General features: G+C 39.2%; 1 protein-coding gene across 1 annotated transcript in view; it reads right to left on the bottom strand.

The window, feature by feature from the left end:
- Positions 1-19,438, bottom strand: part of S2P (membrane-bound transcription factor site-2 protease) — a 90,424-nt gene that overhangs the window by 48,110 nt on the left and 22,876 nt on the right. Inside the window, exon 4 of the mRNA XM_067089921.1 lies at positions 14,953-15,056. Within this exon, the coding sequence (XP_066946022.1) occupies positions 14,953-15,056 (104 nt within the window). The remainder of the gene's footprint in view (positions 1-14,952; positions 15,057-19,438) is intronic.

Genomic DNA, 19,438 nt, shown 5'->3' with positions numbered 1-19,438 from the left:
CTCTTGCTCGAGGAACTGCCCTACGAAGCGAGAGGAGGCCCCTGAGAAGAGGTTGCCTGGCTGCCAAGGCCGGCCCCCCCGCCCCGACCGTTTTCCGAGATTTTCGGAAATGTACAGAGTCTAACGTGGAGCTTCAACAGATATCAATTGAAGAAGATTCCGATGTGGATGATGAGCCGATGGAGGAGGAAGAGAACAAGGACTTCCTCTCAGTGCACCAGTACTGGTGGCAATTTACCGTCAGGCATGCCATAGACCACCTTATGGCAGCAGGGGGAAACATAAATGAGGCAATTGTGAGGCATGTTTGGTTGAAGCTGGTCCCCCACCTCGTCACTCCGAGCGTCTCTGCTCAACCAATCCAGCGATCAGCTGATGTTCTTTCAGCTGCTGTGCACAAAGCTTGTCTCGTCCCAGGTGTGTTACAGTTAACGATTTTTCATATTTTTTCCTGATTTCTTTTAGAATAACCCCTTTACATTTTGTCAGAGGTACCATAGCATCAAAATTAATCTTAGAATATTTGACCTAACTTTTATTTAATCTTACTCAAAATTTCATTCAAAATGTTTGTATTCAAAATTTCATTCAAAGTGTTTGGTTTTTTTCACAGGTTTTGGTGACGTTGCTGAGGACGAGCTCCTAGAAATCCATGCCGAAGGGGAAGCAGCAACGAAGGAAGACATAATGAGTGCCGCTGCAGTTGAGGACACTCTTCAACAAGAACCTCGGCAGCAGCCAACAGATGAGGATGCTACTCTTAAGGAGCTTTCATTGTGTGCCATATCCTCCATTTTGGCAGCAGTTGACAACCTGAAATCTGTCATTGCTGAACATGAAGTAAGAACTTTTTCTGTCTAGGTTAACTTGATTTGACTAACTTTTGGCATTTATTCATTTATTTTTTTCAATTGTTGAAATAGATTTTGATGAAAAAGGTTAACAGAAAGATGATTAAGAGAGAAGAGAGAGAGAGAGAGAGAGAGAGCGAGAGAGAGAGAAAGAGAGAGAGAGAATCATTCGATCTAAACTTTAGAAACTGTCATATCAAGTTCAATTTTTAATGTTTCTTTTTCATTTTTCATTACAGATTTGCAAGGTTAGGAAGGCTGAGATGGCTCAGAGTGCCAACCAAGCATTTAGATTTTATTCGGATCTTTACATCCTGAAACAAAACAAACTGAGACAGGCGCTCATAACCAAATTTGTTACACCTAATGGGAGTGAAGACACCAATGATCCGCCAGTCCCTGAAACCTCAAACGGTTTTCAAAACCTTCCTTTTGCAGAAGAACTCTTCACAGAGGATGAAATAGAGGAGTTCGAAGGTTTTTTGGCAGAGAAAGGGTAGAGGAAATTCCTTCCAAAAGGCTTTTAGATTTTGACACCAGGAAATGACTGTATAGTACAGTACACGCTTGCACCCAATGGTGGCGTTGTTTGTGTGTGGAGTTGTCACCATCCTGGGTGTAATTTTAAAAGTTTTTTAAGTTATCAAAACTTTAAAATCTTTTTAATGTTTTATTTATCCATAAGAACAATTTCATATTGGAAAAAAATACAATATAGTACATAGAAAGTATTGAAAATGGATAGTAAAAAGTTTTTACTGGGTAAGTTGATGTTTGCCTTGGCAATGAATGGAATTATTCGCATAAGGTATGTGCAGTGTATCGAAATCTGAGATTTTCCAGGTCTGTGAGGCCGTGGATCGACCAAATTCTTGCATAACTGGGGACCCTACTGTGTGTGTGTGTGTGTGTGTGTGTGTGTGTGTGTGTGTGTGTGTGTATATATATATATATATATATATATATATATATATATATATATATATATATATATATATATATATATATATATATATATATATATATATATATATATATATATATATATATATATATATATATATATATATATACAGTCATAAATGATCTTACACGATTTGTGTTGCGCGAATTCACACACACGAACTTTTCACTGGAACCTAACTAACTGGCATATGCAATTTTTTCACAGACACGCAAAATTCTTGAGAAACCCTGCAAAAGTGGTTATGTTTAATTTTTGAAGTAATTTATAAGTTTTCATGCTTTTATGTGTAAAATCTGTATGAAAATTGCATTTCATGCTTTTGTGTCAAATCTGTATGAAAAATGATATTTTCATAATAAAATAAATTTTTGAACATACTTACCTGGTAGTTATATATATAGCTTAAGTCCCTGACGTCACGGCAGAATTTCAAAAACTCGCGGCAATCGCCGATCGGTAGTCAGGTGAACCACCTGTGCGCCCTCTACCCAGGTACCTGGAACCATTCCAACTATTCCTCAGATCTTCCATGCCCCTAGTCTCTAGAGGGGAGGAGGGTGGGAATTTAATTATATATAACTACCAGGTAAGTATGTTCAAAAATTTATTTTATTATGAAAATATTTTTAAACATCTAACTTACCTGGTAGTTATATATATAGCTGATTGACACCTTTGGTGGAGGGTCAGAGACAGCCAACATCGTTGGAATTTGCTTAAGGGTTAATAAACCAACTTAAGGTCCTTACCTGGATTAAGGAAGCTGACTTCAATGAACTCCCTCATTTTGTCTGCTTTCCTTAAGAGGTCCAGCGATCCACTCAGGGGCTGAAGACCTCTAGGAGCTGCCAACCGGTGTACCAACCTCTATGTGACAGACAACCTATAATACCCTTGTTCCGGGCGCCACCAAGGAACAAAATGATCATCTGACTAAAATCAATGATTGTGGAAGACTGCGTTCAATCTTCACAAACAACCATAAAATTTCAACCATTCCAAGGTAAGAACAAAGGGTATTGTTTTATGGAATTGGATTAAGGAAGCTGAGTTCAATAAACTCCGCCTCATTATGTCTGTATTCCTTAAGAGGTCCAGCGATCCACTCAGGGGGCTGAAGACCTCTAGGAGCTGCCAACCGTGTACCAACCTCTATGTGACAGACAACCTATAATACCCTTGTTCCGGGCATCACCAAGGAACAAAATGATCATCTGACTAAAATCAATGATTGTGGAAGACTGCGTTCAATCTTCACAAACAACCATCAAATTTCAACCATTCCAAGGCAAGAACAAAGGGTATTATTTTATAGGATTGGATTAAGGAAGCTGACTTCAATGAACTCCTCTCATTATGTCTGCATTCCTTAAGAGATCCAGCGATCCACCCAGGGGCTGAAAATCTCTAGGGCTGTCAAACCGGTGTATAACCTCTATGTGACTAGACCTCCTCTCAATACCCTTGTTCCGGGCTCTACCAAGGAACTTTCATCCCAATGATTATGGAAGACTGCGCCCAGTCTTCACAAACAACCATAAAAATTCTCAATTCCAAGGTAAGAAAAAGGGTATTGGTTTATGGGATTGTAGGGTATTCCCTCTCCCATTACTGAATTAGATGCTATAAACGGGCACAGCGTATAGCAATCTTAAGAAAATAATGTCTTGACTTGTTTTAGATAGTGAGAGGCAAATACTAACTTGCTTCTCCAGAAGGTCGTGTCCAAGATACTCTGCAGGGACCTGTTCTGTTTAAGAGCTACAGAGGTTGCTACTGCCCTGACCTCGTCGTCTTTACTTTCAGAATCTTGTAGTCTATCTCTACATTCCATATTTGCTTCTTTTATCAACTGTCTGATAAAATAAAACAGAGCATTCTTCGACATCTATACAGAGAGCTTTTTGACTGAGCACCAAAGCCCTTCTGAATTCCTTCTAAAGTCCTTTGTCCTATCCAGGTAGAGCCTTAGAACCCTTACCGGAATAGGACTCTCTCTCTCCTCCCTGTTATGTCCGTTAGGTTCGAATCTCGAACGTTCTGGGCTAGGGTTGTGATGAGTATTCATTTTTTTGCAAGGAAGCCTAGTTGCAGTGAGCAGATTGCCTTGCCTTTTATAAAATCTATATTCTTGCTGAGAGCATGTATCTCACTAACTCTTTTACTGAAGCCAAACTGACCAAGAAAAGAGTTTTCATGGTGAGGTCCTTTAAAGATGCCCTCTGCAAGGGATCTCCCTACTCCCCATGAGGAACCTCAGGACCACGTCTAGGTTCCATGCTGGTGAGTTCTCTATATACAAATTTGGGTTACAGAAATATTGGAAGAGGACACATGGTTGTCCTTGCACCATCCTCTAAATACCTCCCACTTGGATTGGTATACCTTAATGGTGGATAACCTCCTTGATTTGCGATAAGCGCCAGCTGCCTCCTTCAAAAAACTTCTGGCTCTTGTGAGTTTTCCGATAGTCCAAAAGCAGTTACTAGTAGCGCTTGTAGGTTTTGGTAATATCTTTCCAAGTGGGGTTGTTTGAGTAGATCTACTCTCTGAGGTAGGCTACTCGGAATGTCCACCATCCAATCCAGTACTTCTGGGAACCAATCTCTTGTCGCTTAGTAAGGGGCCACAAGGGTCATTCCGGTCCTCTCATGTGACACAAATTTTTCAGTACCCTGTGTATTATCTTGAAATAGGGAAATGCATACACGTCCAAGTTGGACCAGTCCACCAGGAACGCATCTATGTATATAGCCCCGGGATCTGGTACTGGAGAGCAGTAAGTGTCCAACCTCTTCGTTTGCGCTGTGGCGAAGAGATCTATGCAAGGACATCCCCAAAGTCCTGATGTAGCGTTCATTCTCTTTGAGAGGACTTTATTTCCTGCTCAGAATGTCCGCCCTCACATTTTTTCCCCTTGGATAAAGTGGGTTACTAGTTTTACATTCTCCTCCTTTGCCCAAAGAAGAGATTCTCTTATTGTCTCGTATAGAGACCTGGAGTGAGTGCCCCCTTGTTTGCTGATGTAGGCCAACGCTGCCGTGTTGTCGGTGTTGACCTGCACCTCTTTGTTCCCCACTGTGTTCGAACTCCCTGAGAGCTAGAAGGATTGCAGTTAATTCCTTCTAATTGATGTTTAAATCCTCCTGCTCTCTGGTCCAGGAGCCCGAGACTTTTTATTTCCCTCGTGTTGCTCCCCATACTGAGTCCGACGCGTCGGATAACAACACTAGGTCTGGGTTCCTCTAATATAGAGAAGGGACCTCCTGGAGCTTGACGGGGACGTTCCACCACTACAAATACGGTCTTATTGGTTCCGAAATGGGGATGCAATTGGTCTCCAGTTCTATTTCCTTGTCCCAGTTCCGATTTAGATGAAACTGTAACGGGCATAGAATTAACCTCTCAAAGGAGACAAACCGTTCCAGCGAGGAAAGGGTTCCCAGCAGACTCATCCATTCCTTTGCCAAGCATGACTGTCTCTTTATAAAGTTCTGAAATTTTCTTGAGGCTTGTCCTGTCTTTATAATAAACGGAAAAGCCCGAAAATCCTGACTCTGAATCTTCATCCTAAGGCATAGAACCTCTTGGGATGGGATCGGCTGAGATTTCTATCTGTTTATCAGTAGACCTAATTCTTTGTTAGACGCTTGATGCCAGTGCATCTTGCGTCCTGAGCCAACTCCACGTCTTGGCTTCCAATATCTTGAAGCCTGACGCCCTGACGCCCAATGCCTCGGCGCTTGACGCCTTGGGTTCATTGACGCTTGTCATCATGGTATTTCACTCCTAGATGCTTGACGCCACTGCATCCAGCGTCTAGAGTTTCATTCACTACGTTCAGCGTCTTAAACTTCTGGACGTCTAGAAGCTTTAGTTGGACGTCTATTATCATTCTTCTGTTTTCCTGGTTGTCACGCTTGCAGCTGGGAAGACAAAGTCTGCTGCATATTTTATAGTGAAGCTATATGCGGGCTTCCTGCTGCTGGGGACAGGCTGGGAAGCCTCAACTGCACGGCAATTATTTCCTTCTCATCGTCAATAATGGACCGAGGAGGGTATTCCTTGCAGACGAGTACCAATCCGAAGGAGGAAGAGGAGGATGTAAACGGAAGGCAGCACATTGTCCGCCACGCTCTTGCAGCCCGGTATCCTGACTGAATAGAACTGTCTATGTTTGTTCTTAGTAGGAGAGCTACCCTTGGGGCTGGAAGGGAAGAGCTCCGGCTGCTGCTGTGGCTACAATCTGTAGTCTATGAAGTGTTATCATGACGTCCCTCAATATTGGGTAACTTGCTCTTGAGAGGTCTCGGCTCCAGAGCCAGACGTCAACCTTGTCTGTTTAGGCCGAAAGAGAGAGACCGAAACTATAAAACCTTTCCCGTGGACGAACTTCAGAAAATTCTTGGAGATCGGGTGCATGGGGACGTGAAAATACGCATCCTGGAGGTCCAGTGAGGCCATCCAGTCATGCTGTCTGACCGCTGCTAGAACCGATTTTGTCGTTTCTATAGTGACCTTTGTTTATTGCACAAAAAAAAAAATTGAGTGCAATCCCGTCTAGCACCGGTCTCTAACCCCCCAAGTATTTGGGGATCAGGAATAACCGAATGTAGAATCCTGGGGAATTCGGATCCTGAACTCTCTGTCTGGTCTCTTTTTGCAACATCATAGACACTTGTTGCTGTAAAACCTTTGCCTTGGTTCTGTCGTTGCATTTGGCAGAAAGGTCAGAATTGTCTTGTTACTAGAGGGGGCCTACTCAGGCTGGACAGTCCGGCTCCTACCGCAGTCTGCAGGAGAAGAAAGGCAGGTCCTTCTTCTTCCCTGTGTAGAGCCTCTTCAAGTTATCATTCATCTACCCGCCCTAGAGGAACCTCTATCAGAGGGTTACCATGAAAGAGCTGAAATACCTGAAACACAGGAACCTCAGCCTTACTCTTTTTAGCGATGAAAGTCGAGGTAGGACTTTTTCTTGCTGTTTTAGATCTTAAATCTTACGTGGTTTTCTGGGCCAAAGATGAAAAGGCCTCTATACCAAACCTTGAGAGAAGGGGTGAGGAAAAAAAGAGGTATAAATCAATTCTGATTTTGATTGGACGTGACCCCATTAGCCAGGAAAGAGCAAAGATGGGCCCTTTCTTCAGGAGTCCCGCTGAGAAAGGTGCAGTTGATTTGTTGGAACTATCTCCAGTCCTTTATCCATACACGACATCAGATATATGAGGAAAAACAAAGGCTGTCTTTCATTGTTTCTCCTTCGAAAGTATCCATTCTTCGTAAATGCTGCCCTCTTAGACGCCTTCACAAGAGTAAATTCTGAAGGCGGGGAACGAGGAGCAGTCAGGATAAATTTCTCTGGGAAAAATTTCCTGAAAATATCTTCATAAGCCTTTTCAAGTCTGATAAAAGCTGATGGCCTTTTATATTGTCTTCCTCAGAAATTTCTACAATAGGATTCACAGGAGAATGCGAGATATTATCATTCTCTTCTTCCGATTTTAATGAAGACGAAAGTAATGGCGTCTTTCAAAATATCATCTTGACGCCTGGCGCCCTGGCGTCAGTCTCTTGACGCCTGGCGTGTTGGCGTCCCATTTTCTTGAAGCTTAATGTCTTGGCGTCCAGCTTCATGGACGCCTGACGCCCTGGCGTCTAACTTCGACACTTGGCGTCCAGGCGCCCAGCTTCTCGTCTGACATCCTGGCGTCCAGCTTCTCGACGCCGGCGCCCTGGCGCCCAGCTTCGACGCCCGACGCCCTGGCGCCCATACTTAACTTTCGCTGTCCCGTCAAACCTAGAGGTTACTTGAGAACTGGCCGCCTGCGACATCGGTCAAAAGCTTCCTCGGTTGACGTGCAGCAACCAATGGACGAAAAACACTTTAACCTCGCCTTTCCTATGGCGAGGGTGAGCGCCCTGGGAAACGTCAACAGGTACGCTTCGAGGGGTACTGCTTTCGGTAGCTAAAGCCTCTTGCCTCCTTCGTCTGTCGACTTTCCTTCTCACAGGGGTTGGTGAGCTTGGAAGAGGTCTAGGACTAGGAGCACAACAGGACCGAGCGGTCGCACCCTCCACTGCACTTGCACTAACAACATATTAACACTTGTATTTTTAGATCTCTTATTATCGATCACATATTATCCCTGTCTTCTGAGAGGGATTTTACCTGTTGGGCCAGGGTCTGAATGGCAGCCAACAAATCATTAAGTATTGGGTCCTTACCTGTTTCAGTAGGGGTTCAGAGACTACCACTATGGGAGAAGGATCAATAGGATAGTTATCAAGGGAAAAGAATTAACTATTCCCTGGGAATATCTGGAAGAGTGAGAAACAGTACTCTTGGCTCTTCTGAGCCGGTCTTTCATTCCGTTCTTCAGACATACTAAGTGGGGATCCAAGGAGACTTTAGCAAGCCGCTTGCATCCCCACACACATTTTCACACTCGATGAAGTCAGATATGTTATAAGAAAATCCAAAAAAATCGAACAAATGCCAAAAACGTGTACTTCACCAAAATAAGTTGCGAAAAACACAGGCTTACCTGGCGAAATTCCATCGATGTTACCGACACAGCGGCAGGAAAGATCTGAGGAATAGTTGGAATGGTTCCAGGTACCTGGGTAGAGGGTGCACAGGTGGTTCACCTGACTACCGATCGGCGATTGCCGCGAGTTTTTGAAATTCTGCCGTGACGTCAGGGACTTAAGCTATATATATAACTACCAGGTAAGTTAGATGTTTAAAAATGTTTATTTTTATTTTTGTATATACGTAAATATGATGGAAAGTATATTTCAGCACATTCAGTTAGTGTACTTTTACAAGATGTGGTACCCATTTGCAAAGTTACTGCACTTTTCAAAGATGACACCCCTGCAGAAAATGCTTACTTAATGTTTAAAGTACAGTACAGTACATTTATAAGTTTTCATGCTTTTAACTGTAAAATCAATATGGAAAATTTATATTTATATTTTTGTACATAAATATCATACAAAGGACGTCGTTACATGACCTTGAGATAAGGTTGTTCAGTCGCGCTCGTTTGATAAAATGGATTCGTTGGTGCAATATCAGAGATGTAACTAAAAGTTATAAAAGTGTCATTCTTTGAAAATTACTTTAACCCCAGAGAAAAGTGCTGGTGCAATCTGTACGTGCATGTAATTACAGTACGTTCAGCTGGTGTACTTTTACAGGATGTGATACCCATTCACAGTTACTGCACTTTTCAAAGATGATACCCCTGCAGAAAGTGTGTTTAATTCTTGAAGCACTATTTTATAAGTTTACGTGTTTTTAGGTGTAAAATCAGAATGGAAAATTTGTATTTATATATTTGCACATAAATATGATACAAAAGAAGTACAGTAGTCCTGGTAGAAGAGTTTCCTCTATCTGAAGAGGAGGACTCTGAGGAGCTGTAACTCCTCCAGTACGCTGTGCAGTCATTATCATCGTCATTCATTGGACTGCACAGCTTATTCATCATCACCTTCAAATCAACATTCATCACTGGTGAGTACCCATACGCACTGTTTTTTTTTTTATTACAGTCCAATATTTTTAATGCGCTTTATCTCTCTCTCTCTCTCTCTCTCTCTCTCTCTCTCTCTCTCTCTCATTCAGAGTTAGCGCCAAACATATTTTTACAACTTATTATTTTTCTGTACGTCATTACCTGTACAGTATATAATTTTAAATAGATTGAATTTTACCTGTACTGTACTACCTTCTACAAACATTATGTACGTTTTCGATATTTTATGGAATTGTACCTTTGTTATGACTGTGACGCATGACGTTCTGCCTAGTGATGCAAAGAAAAACGGCTTTTACTCTAAGTGAAAATGAAAACGGCATCCCATGAATTAGGGGTAACATTAGTATATTAACAGACCTACTGTAAATGCAAAACCATGAAACTGTGCAGTACTCAATTCTTATGTCAACCATTTACTGTATTTCTTTTTAAGGGTAATAAGCTAAATTTTAAATAAAATTACACTAACTTTAGTTCATTTAAAATTTAGCTTAATACTTTGGGAGCATGAGTAGAGTCATATTTAGTACTTAAACTCTGGACATAAACATTTATTAGCATTTTTAAAGACCATGCCAAACTTATGCGAAAATTCACCTTGCACCATAGGGGCTCGAACCTAACCTCGTGTAAGTTCGAGAGAGATTGTGTGTGTGTGTGTATATATATATATATATATATATATATATATATATATATATATATATATATATATATATATATATATATATATATATATATATATATATATATATATATATATATATATATATATATATATATATATATATATATATATATATATATATATATATATATATATATATATATATATATATATATATATACACACACACACACACACACACACACACACACACACACACACAGTCCCTGGGTTCACGATGGGTCTGGCTTACAACGTTTTGAGGTTGACACTTTTCATATATATTCATCAGAAATGATTTCCCGTTAATGACACATTTCAATTACGACGTCGATCCAATCGATCCGATGGAAGAAGTATGGCTACAAAACGGCAGAATAATAAAAATTTGGAGGTTTTTTGATGAAAAACTCAATAAAAATGCAGGTTACATCGTTTTCAATATACCCAAAGCATTAAAAGTAAGGTTTTCTTGGGATTTTGATGGTTTTCGGCTTATGACAATTTTCGGCTTACAACGCAGTGTAGGAACGGAACCCTGTCGTAAACTGGGGACTGCCTATATACAGTATGTATATATATGCGCCAAAAATTGCTAATTTTCGTTGCTAGATAAGCCCCATAAAACCGGATTGCCGTTAACCGGGGATTGCCTGTATACATCCTCAGTATATGAATGATTCGTTACAGGTATTCCCCTACTTACGATGGGGTTAGGTTCCAAAAAACCCATCGTTTGTTGAAAAAATCGTAACTCGAGTATGGCCTAGCCTACACTAGGGTAATTAGTACCATCTATACATATATGGTAGCCTAGCCTACACTACACAGTATACTTTATACATAAATGGTATAGTAATTATTAGTATCAGCTAATTCTGCAGTTCAATGCAGATTGACATGATAAGTCAGTATAAAGAGAAATTGAATAACAAACAAGGCCAAGCCTGCACTTTCGTATATCATATATGGTAGCCTAGCCTACATTATACTGTATTCTATTTTCACATAACACCGTATTATACAAACATCAAAATAACGAATGTGCATCTTTTCCATGGATCTTTTAAAAAGTTATGCTTTACTACACTGTATCCAATCGTAAATATTCTTATATTGCTTTTGCATTATAAATTCGATCATAGCGATCAAATGTTTTGGTTTGGGAATCAATCACGCGGTCTTTATTTCCGCATTTAACTCATTTCAGAGGGCATTTCTTGCTTCTAGTTAGTGTAAATGAATCTCTAGATACTTTATTTATAAGGGACATATATATTTTTCGTTATACGAAGTGTTTTTAAGTCGAAATATAACAAATATGTCTCGTTGTGAAATTAATTTAGCCATTTTTTTCGTTAATACATGACATTGGCGGTTGGCCGTTTGTTTTGTGTAAAAAAAAAAAAAAAATCAAGATTCCATTCGCTATTTTCTCTTGATTTCATCATCATACTACGAGTTTTTCGTATTTATCTTTTATCGGCGTGAAAACAGCAGTAATATGTGTTCTTTCATGCCCAGTAGTTTTGACTGAAATACTTTCCAATTTTATTTGCTGTCGAGTTTCATCCATGTTGCCAATGCACGATAATTTATAGTCATTAGCAGCTTGAACATTCTTTTCTCAGCTTCAACTACAACTTGCAGCTTAAATTTACTGTAGCAGTATATTTCCTTGCCGATCTTTTCTCCAAAGCAGATAAGGGTAGTGTAAAAACATATCAGTACTTAACGTCATTTTTAACATAACTACGATAATTGTTTAACCGCATGGGTTGAAATACAAGCAAAACAGTTGTTATCCGATTCGGTTATTAGCAAAACAAAAGAGTCTCTGTTCGGTTGTTTATGGCTGCACGATTTTCGCAAGAGTATAAGGTTACTAACAATACTTTTATCATTCTCTTACTTTTTTAACTAGAAGATGGAATAAAGAGATGGAGAAAAAGAAGTTGGTCTATTGTAAGTTGGTCTATCTTGCTGCCTGATTCTCGGGCAACTGTAGTGTACGCTGTTGCCTGTGCCACGCTTGAAATTTAAAAAATATTTTCTAAATATTGTTGTACCGGTATTAATTGCTAACTCCATCATAAACTCGAATTATCGTCACTGTGCACTACCTGTATTTACAAACGCACAAAAATTGCAAACGAACACTGACCTATTTTAACTTCTGACACAACGAGCAAGTGAGGTCAGCTCATTGAATTAATGTACCTATTCCAGCCTCTCGGGCCAACGATTGTACACCAATCGTGACGCTGCCTGATTGTACGTTGTTGCCTGCGCCCAGTCGCCCACGAAATTTAAAAATACGTATTTTCAAAATATTGTCGTATCGATATTAATTGCTAACCCCATCGTAAAAGCGAATCATCGTAAGTCGAATTATCGTAACTCAAGCACTACCTGTATTCATATTTCCGTTATATGAAGTAAAATTTTCTGACAATTTTGTTTCTCAGTATGAGCTAAAAATTTGATTTACAAGCCATTTGGTGGTAAATGGTGAGTGGCTGGCCAGGATTGAGGGGGGAGAGATATGATCCCCTTGAGGAAACTGAAATGGTTGCAGTAGGCAAAGGTTGATAACAAAATCAATTTTACACATTTTACAAAGATAATTGAAGGAATTGATAATGTGTGTGTGTGTCCAATTGTGTGTCTGTGTGCATGTATGTCAGAGAGAGAGAGAGAGAGAGAGAGAGAGTAACCGGCGTCCGGCAGATGTGAAAACAATCCCTAATGCGTATATGACTGTCAAAGCATTTTTTGCACTTGGATCCTGAGTGCAAGAAGGAGATTAATTATGCCAGAACATATCAACTTACTGTTGGCAAATGGCAGAATTTAAAATTATAAATCCAATAAACATGAGGATTTTGTAAACAAATAAGTAATAAGTATAGAATGCAAGTAAGAAAAGGAAAGAGAGATCAAATGACTTTTCACAAGGAAGTCATTTAAACAAACAATCCAAGGCACGCAAAAGCTGAACATGGCGCCAGTGTGTTTTATGATGTGGGGATGAGTTACTTTTACAGTGCTAAAAAATTGTAAAGAGCAAGTGTCACTTGATAGGTATTTTACCTTAACAAGAAGTGATTTGGGTGAATCAAGTGTAAGTGAAAGAATGGGTGAAATGTAGTGAAGGAGAAAAATCATCCAAGCCCGGCCCCAGTTGAGAAGTCAGTGGGAAGCGGACCACTGTCTCCGACCCAATAACCCACCACCAACATCCCCTCCCTCTTCTCTCTACTGTCTCACTCAGCACAGTCCCGAACACTTGCTCAAGGTAAGAATCTCTTTTGATTTTTTATTGTTACTATACAGGTAGTCCCTGGTTATCGGCGAGGGTTCCGTTTCTGAGGGTGTGATGATAACTGAAAATTGCCGCTAATCGAAAATCGGCGATTTTCGGCGCTTTTTCAGCAATTTTTGGGGGTTATCGCCACCAAAAAGTACAGATTTTCGGTTATCGGCGCCTCTGTTAGGTATGCATCAGCGCCAATACCTAATTATTGGCGGAAAATTGCCGATTTTTGTCGCTAGACAAGCCCCATAAAACCAGATCACTGCTAACCGAGCCCGCCGTTAACCGGGGACTGCCTGTATTGCATTTGATTGTTTTTATATATTGTATCATTATGTTAAATTTATTGTGGAAGTCCCTTTTATTTTTTATGTGAATTATTACTGCTTTTACCTACATACAGTAATGTTTTTACTATCTCTTCTCCTCTCCTCAACAGTATACTGTAAATGCTCCCCCCCCTTTTTCTCAAGTCAGCTGTGCGTCACAGTGGTGACATGATTTTGTTCATCTTTTATTATGTTGAATTTTATTATGAAATGCTTTATTCTTTTATCTATTTTGGTGAATATGGTTATCACTAAACATACATTGTGCTTGCGCTTAAAATAATTGTATTAAAGTGGGTACAAAGGGTGGGTATGGTTGAAATTCATGTGTGGGATGAATGAACTGAATCCCCATTATTCCTTATGGGTAATATTCTGATTGATATACAAACATTTCAATATACAAATTGGAATTTGGAATGAATTAAATTCATATAGTGAGGAGCCACTGTATACATACATATACATATATATATATATTATAAGCAGTCCCCGGTTTACGACGGGGTTCCGCTTTTCGCCGCGTCAGAAACCTAAAATCCGTCGAAACCAAAAAATCGTCGAAAATCGTCAAAAATCATAAGAAAACCTTACTTTTAATGCTTTGGGTGCATTGAAAATGAAGTAAACTACATTTTCATTGAGTTTTTCATCAAAAAAACCTCCAAATTATGATTATTCTGCCGTTTTGGAGCCATATTTCTTCCGTCGGATCGCATACAACGCGTCGTAACCCGAACGCTCAGAAACCGGGAAATAATTTCCGATGAATATATTTGAAAAGCGTTGTAACCTCGGAACGCCGTAAGTCGGACCCGTCGAAACCAGGGACTGCCTGTATATAAATTATATAATATATATATATATATATATATATACATACATATATATATATATATATATATATATATATATATATATATATATATATATATATATATATATATATATATATATACACATACATATACAGTATATGTATGTATGTGTATGTATGTATGTATATATATATATATATATATATATATATATATATATATATATATATATATATATATATATATATATATATATATATATATATATATATATATACATACATATATACATATACAGTATATGTATGTATGTATATATATATATATATATATATATATATATATATATATATATATATATATATATATATATATATATATATATATATATATATAAAATGAGGCTAGTCTTGGCTAAAATGTGAATGAGAGAAAAATGCATGAGCACTGTACTTACTTGACAGCTGCCATAGCATGTCCTGCCTCATGGATGAATGATGCCACTAGCAATGTGGCAAAATAATATGGGAGCTCTTTCAAAGGAAGATTAATTCCAGGTACCTAGGAAACAAAGTAACAAAGTCAAATCTCTCCCAGGAGCCTATAAAATATAAAGATGACTGAAATGATAGCAATTATGAAAAATTTGCAAATACACTACCAGTTTAAAAATTCTTAAAAATTCAAGTGTATGTCTCCAGTGTACAGAACTCATTCTACCCGCAACAATGCAGTATTCTTTTTTTCACACAATCCCATTAACCATAAGCCTTATTTCTGTAATGCAAAAAATTCCGGTTTCACTGGATTTTATCAGTCTAGACTTGGAAGATTCCCACACTGCATGCTCCAACTTCTTCACACCACAGCTTCCCATATGCTCAATGGTAGGTTGAGTGATGTATCTTCTCCAACTATTCCTACCACGAGCATCTCCCCTCACTAAACCCTTTTTCTCCAAACCCTCCTTCACTTTATTACTCCATCTAATCTTTTGCCTCCCTCTTGACCTTCTTATAAGAGGTTCCTCTTCGCTCCTTTTGCACTCATCCTTACCACATACCCACATAATATCATTCTTAACTCTCTTATCACATTAATAATCTGTACCATCCCTATGTTTCTCCTAAAATCACAGTTTTTTAAAGTAAACTGTATTTTTCCTAACTATACAAACCTGAGGTCCTTTATATGAGGAATTACTTTATGACGAAGCTGGAAACGGCTGTTAAACTGTTGAACAAAGTGGTTAGGCAGTAACTATTGTCAGGTATGCGGGAATACCTGACTGCCCAGATGTAGTTTGCCTTTCGGCCCAGGTTTCAGATTGAGGGGTGGCATGAGGTGGGCATAAAAATGTAATGTAAAGGACCTCAGGTTTGTATAGTTAGGAAAAATACAATTTACCTCAAAAAACTGTGATTTGTTCCTACACGATATACAAACAATTGGTCCTCTACATCAGGAAGGCTCACTGGTTGGAGGGAGGAATCTGACTGAGTCTCTTTGAATTGACTGGAGTTCTGCACACCTGGGTTACTCCTCCTGGTTGAAAGAGCGAGGAGGAGTACTGTGCCTTTGACATACTGATCGGAGTATAGGAACTGTGAGATCAAATGTCAGACATCTGGACCTTTTCAAATGAGCGATGAATCATAACTCATACGAAAACAGGCTGGGAAGAATTTAAAGAGTAGGAGGCAGTAAGGTAAAGACCCGAAAAAGGGTTTCCCTTGTTGCCAGGGTCTCCTTCCTCCCCATGCTAGATGAAGGACCGGGATTGTTTCTATGATTCTAAAGAGAAAAATAGAACGGGTGCTCGATGTGTAGACTTACCGCATCAGACGCCAGTTCCAGTTCCATTCTCAGCCTGAAGGAAGTGAAGAAGTAGGACGAGGAAGGAGGAGGTGGAGAGCCCAGTCACTCTCGGAATCCTTCTCACTTCCAGAACCATACATCTTAGGTGAGATGCTACCTGTCCTCTTAAAGGAGGCAGGTAGGAAAACAACACAACTTGTTGAGCAGCCACCACAGGACCATGGAAAAAAAGGTTCCAAGGGCCTGTGGGCAAAGACCTGAAGGTAAAAGATGTAAATAAGGTCTAATGAGACCACATCTTGCTTCCAGACCAACAGAATCTTCTGGAATGTGAGGGAAGGACCAGGCCATTGACTTCATGAGCTCTCGAGCAAAGTGTACAGGTGTCATCATCAGCAGCTATGGAGTATATCCTTCCAATTACCTCATGAAGCCAGAAGAAAGATATTAGACATTTCTTCCTTGGGAGAGTTAGTACTAGTGAAAAAATTGATAATGTCCAGGTTAGAAATGTCGAGCCTTTTTGGAAAGTACTGCAGCACCCTAACAGGACAAAGAAGAGATTGATCTGGGTCACTGATTACAAAGTCCAAGGAGGAGAAGATCAAGAAAGACTTGAACCTGGCAATAGATACTGATGGATTTGGAGTCCTAAATCCCATGTTTTTGATCATACATCATTATTGGTCTGATTATAGTGCAATAGATCTCTCATTTTCAGTTTACTTGGCATTCCTTTGTCAAAGACACTATCCCTACCACCTTCCTCTATTTTCTTATTTCCTGCTTTCAACCTCAGCTTCACACCCTCCCTCCTCACTTCAATTAGATATTATGTATTTTAAATTCTCTACCAGTTTTAAATCTAGGCCTCTTTTGCCTTGTACAAATAACCAATCCCCTACCTGCTTGCTGGGCACCATAACCTCACTTTTACCACATTTACCTTCACACCACCCAAATCAAGAGATTCCCTTTCACTCTCTTACCCTTCTTTGCAACTCTTCTTCAGTCTCTGCAATCAACACCATATACCAATTCCCATACATTCTCATTCCTAATCCTCACTAATATTGTTCCTCATTGGATGGGTGGGTATTGTTCTCAGCTAGCACTCTGCTGGTCCCACATTCGATTCTCCGGCTGGCTAATGAAGAATTAGAGGAATTTATTTCTCGTGATAGAAATTCATTTCTCGTTATAATGTGGTTCGGATTCCACAATACACTATAGGTCCCATTGCTAGGTAACCAATTGGTTCTTAGCCACGTAAAATAAATCTAATCCTTCGGGCCAGCCCTAGGAGAGGTGTTAATCAGCTCAGTGGTCTGGTTAAACTAAGATATACTTTTTCTCACTCAATACATAACCAGTAAAAACAAAAATAGCTAAGTGCCTATCCTTGATGTAAACCAACTTTAACCATTTCTGTTTTGCCACAGGCTGTTATTACTGCTGTCCTTGTTATTTTACGCATCATTTCAACCCGTCTAACCAACATTTATGACGCTATAATATTTCTTAATTAACAAAAACACTGCCTCTTGGAATTTTGTGAAATGCTTTCTCTACATCTATATGTGTACAGTAGAGCTTCTGATTACCTTTCAGCCTCTTTTCTTGTATGTCTTATTATAAAGGCAGCATCACCTGTACCTCCCACTCTAAAATCATACTGTTGTTCACCAATCTTCACAACTGCTTGGAAAATCTCATCCAGTATTCTTTCAAAAACTCAATAAATGTTCTCTTTGTAAGATTCCTTTATAATTACCACCATCCACAATCTCTCCCTTCTGTTTAAGAACATTTACCAGTTTCTCAGTTTCAAGATATCTGACTTTGGTTTTGACTCTTTCACTCTTTCATTTGTTTATCCAGTGATTTTGCAGCTTTTGACTGTGAATCACTGTTACAATCCAGTACTTTCCTTCAGCACTTGTACTGTATTACATAATGTGTGATATGTTGACCAACTTACACAGTGCTTACTTAGGTCTACACTAATTGTTTTTCATAGCTTAAGTTTCAATATGCCTTAATGTACCTGCCAGGATCCTCCTGGCAGAGGCCATAACACTTCCAAGTCACCTTTGGATAGTGATCCTCATATATTGCATTCATCATGACAAGGCTAGAGATTAGCAAGACTGGGGCAATATTTTAAGATGTGGATGTGGAGTAAGTAAAATTTGATGGAGGGGTCATGAGGACAGCAGGGTCCATTTATGGATACTGTAAAGGAGTATAGGAGTATGGAAAGGAAGAAAAACACTAAGTGGTGGAATGAGGAAATAAAAGACTTATTGAAGGAAAAAAGGAAGTTACTTGAGGTACAGGTGCATGAAAGAAATAAAGACTATGTAGAGGCATACAGGGGTAAGGATAGCACAATCAAGAGGTGAGGGAACTTTAAAGGGAATAAAAAGTTATTCTACAATGAAAAAAATTAAGAAAAAAAATTAATGGACAACTTGATTTCAGAATAAAAGATGCAAATTGAGAGATGCAGCCTGAATTGAATGTCCGAGGTTGATGGGGTATTCTGAAGATTTTCGAATTTGGAGGGTACAAGAGAGGCAGAGCTGAATGAAATAAGAGTGGAAAAACTTAGTGTAAGGGCGAGAATGCTTGCAGAAGCAACTGTTGAGACAAGAATAGCTATTAAGAGGTTGGAAAATGGAAGGACACCAGACTTGATAGGACTGTAAGTGCAATGCTAAAGTAAAGAGGTGAGTGCCAGTGGCTGACCAGGTTCTGTAAGGTATTTATAAATGAAGAGGTTCTGAAGGAATGGGTGTAAGGATTAACTGTTCTTTCATATAAAGGTAAAACAGTTGATAAAGCAGAGAAGATGTATGGTAGGATTTTGAATGAGAAAGTGAAATGTAAGGCTGAACAACTGATAGGGGTAGAAAGTGTGAGCTTAGACAAGGAAGAGAATGAGAGGATCAAGTTCTTGTTATGAGACAAATATGTGAAGAAGTTTGAAAGAGAGAAAAGTTATAGGTGGCATACACAATTACTGAAAAAGCTTATGTTTGAAGCAATACAAGCAAATTGGAAGGTGTTACGAATGTGTCAGTTTCTGACAAGAGATGAGAGTTTTCTTTTTTCTCTCTCTG

This window comes from Macrobrachium rosenbergii, chromosome 4 (genome assembly GCF_040412425.1).
Source record: "Macrobrachium rosenbergii isolate ZJJX-2024 chromosome 4, ASM4041242v1, whole genome shotgun sequence".
NCBI lineage: Eukaryota > Metazoa > Arthropoda > Malacostraca > Decapoda > Palaemonidae > Macrobrachium > Macrobrachium rosenbergii.
Note: the sequence above shows the minus strand (reverse complement) of the source record. Positions and strands in the feature narration are given on the sequence as shown.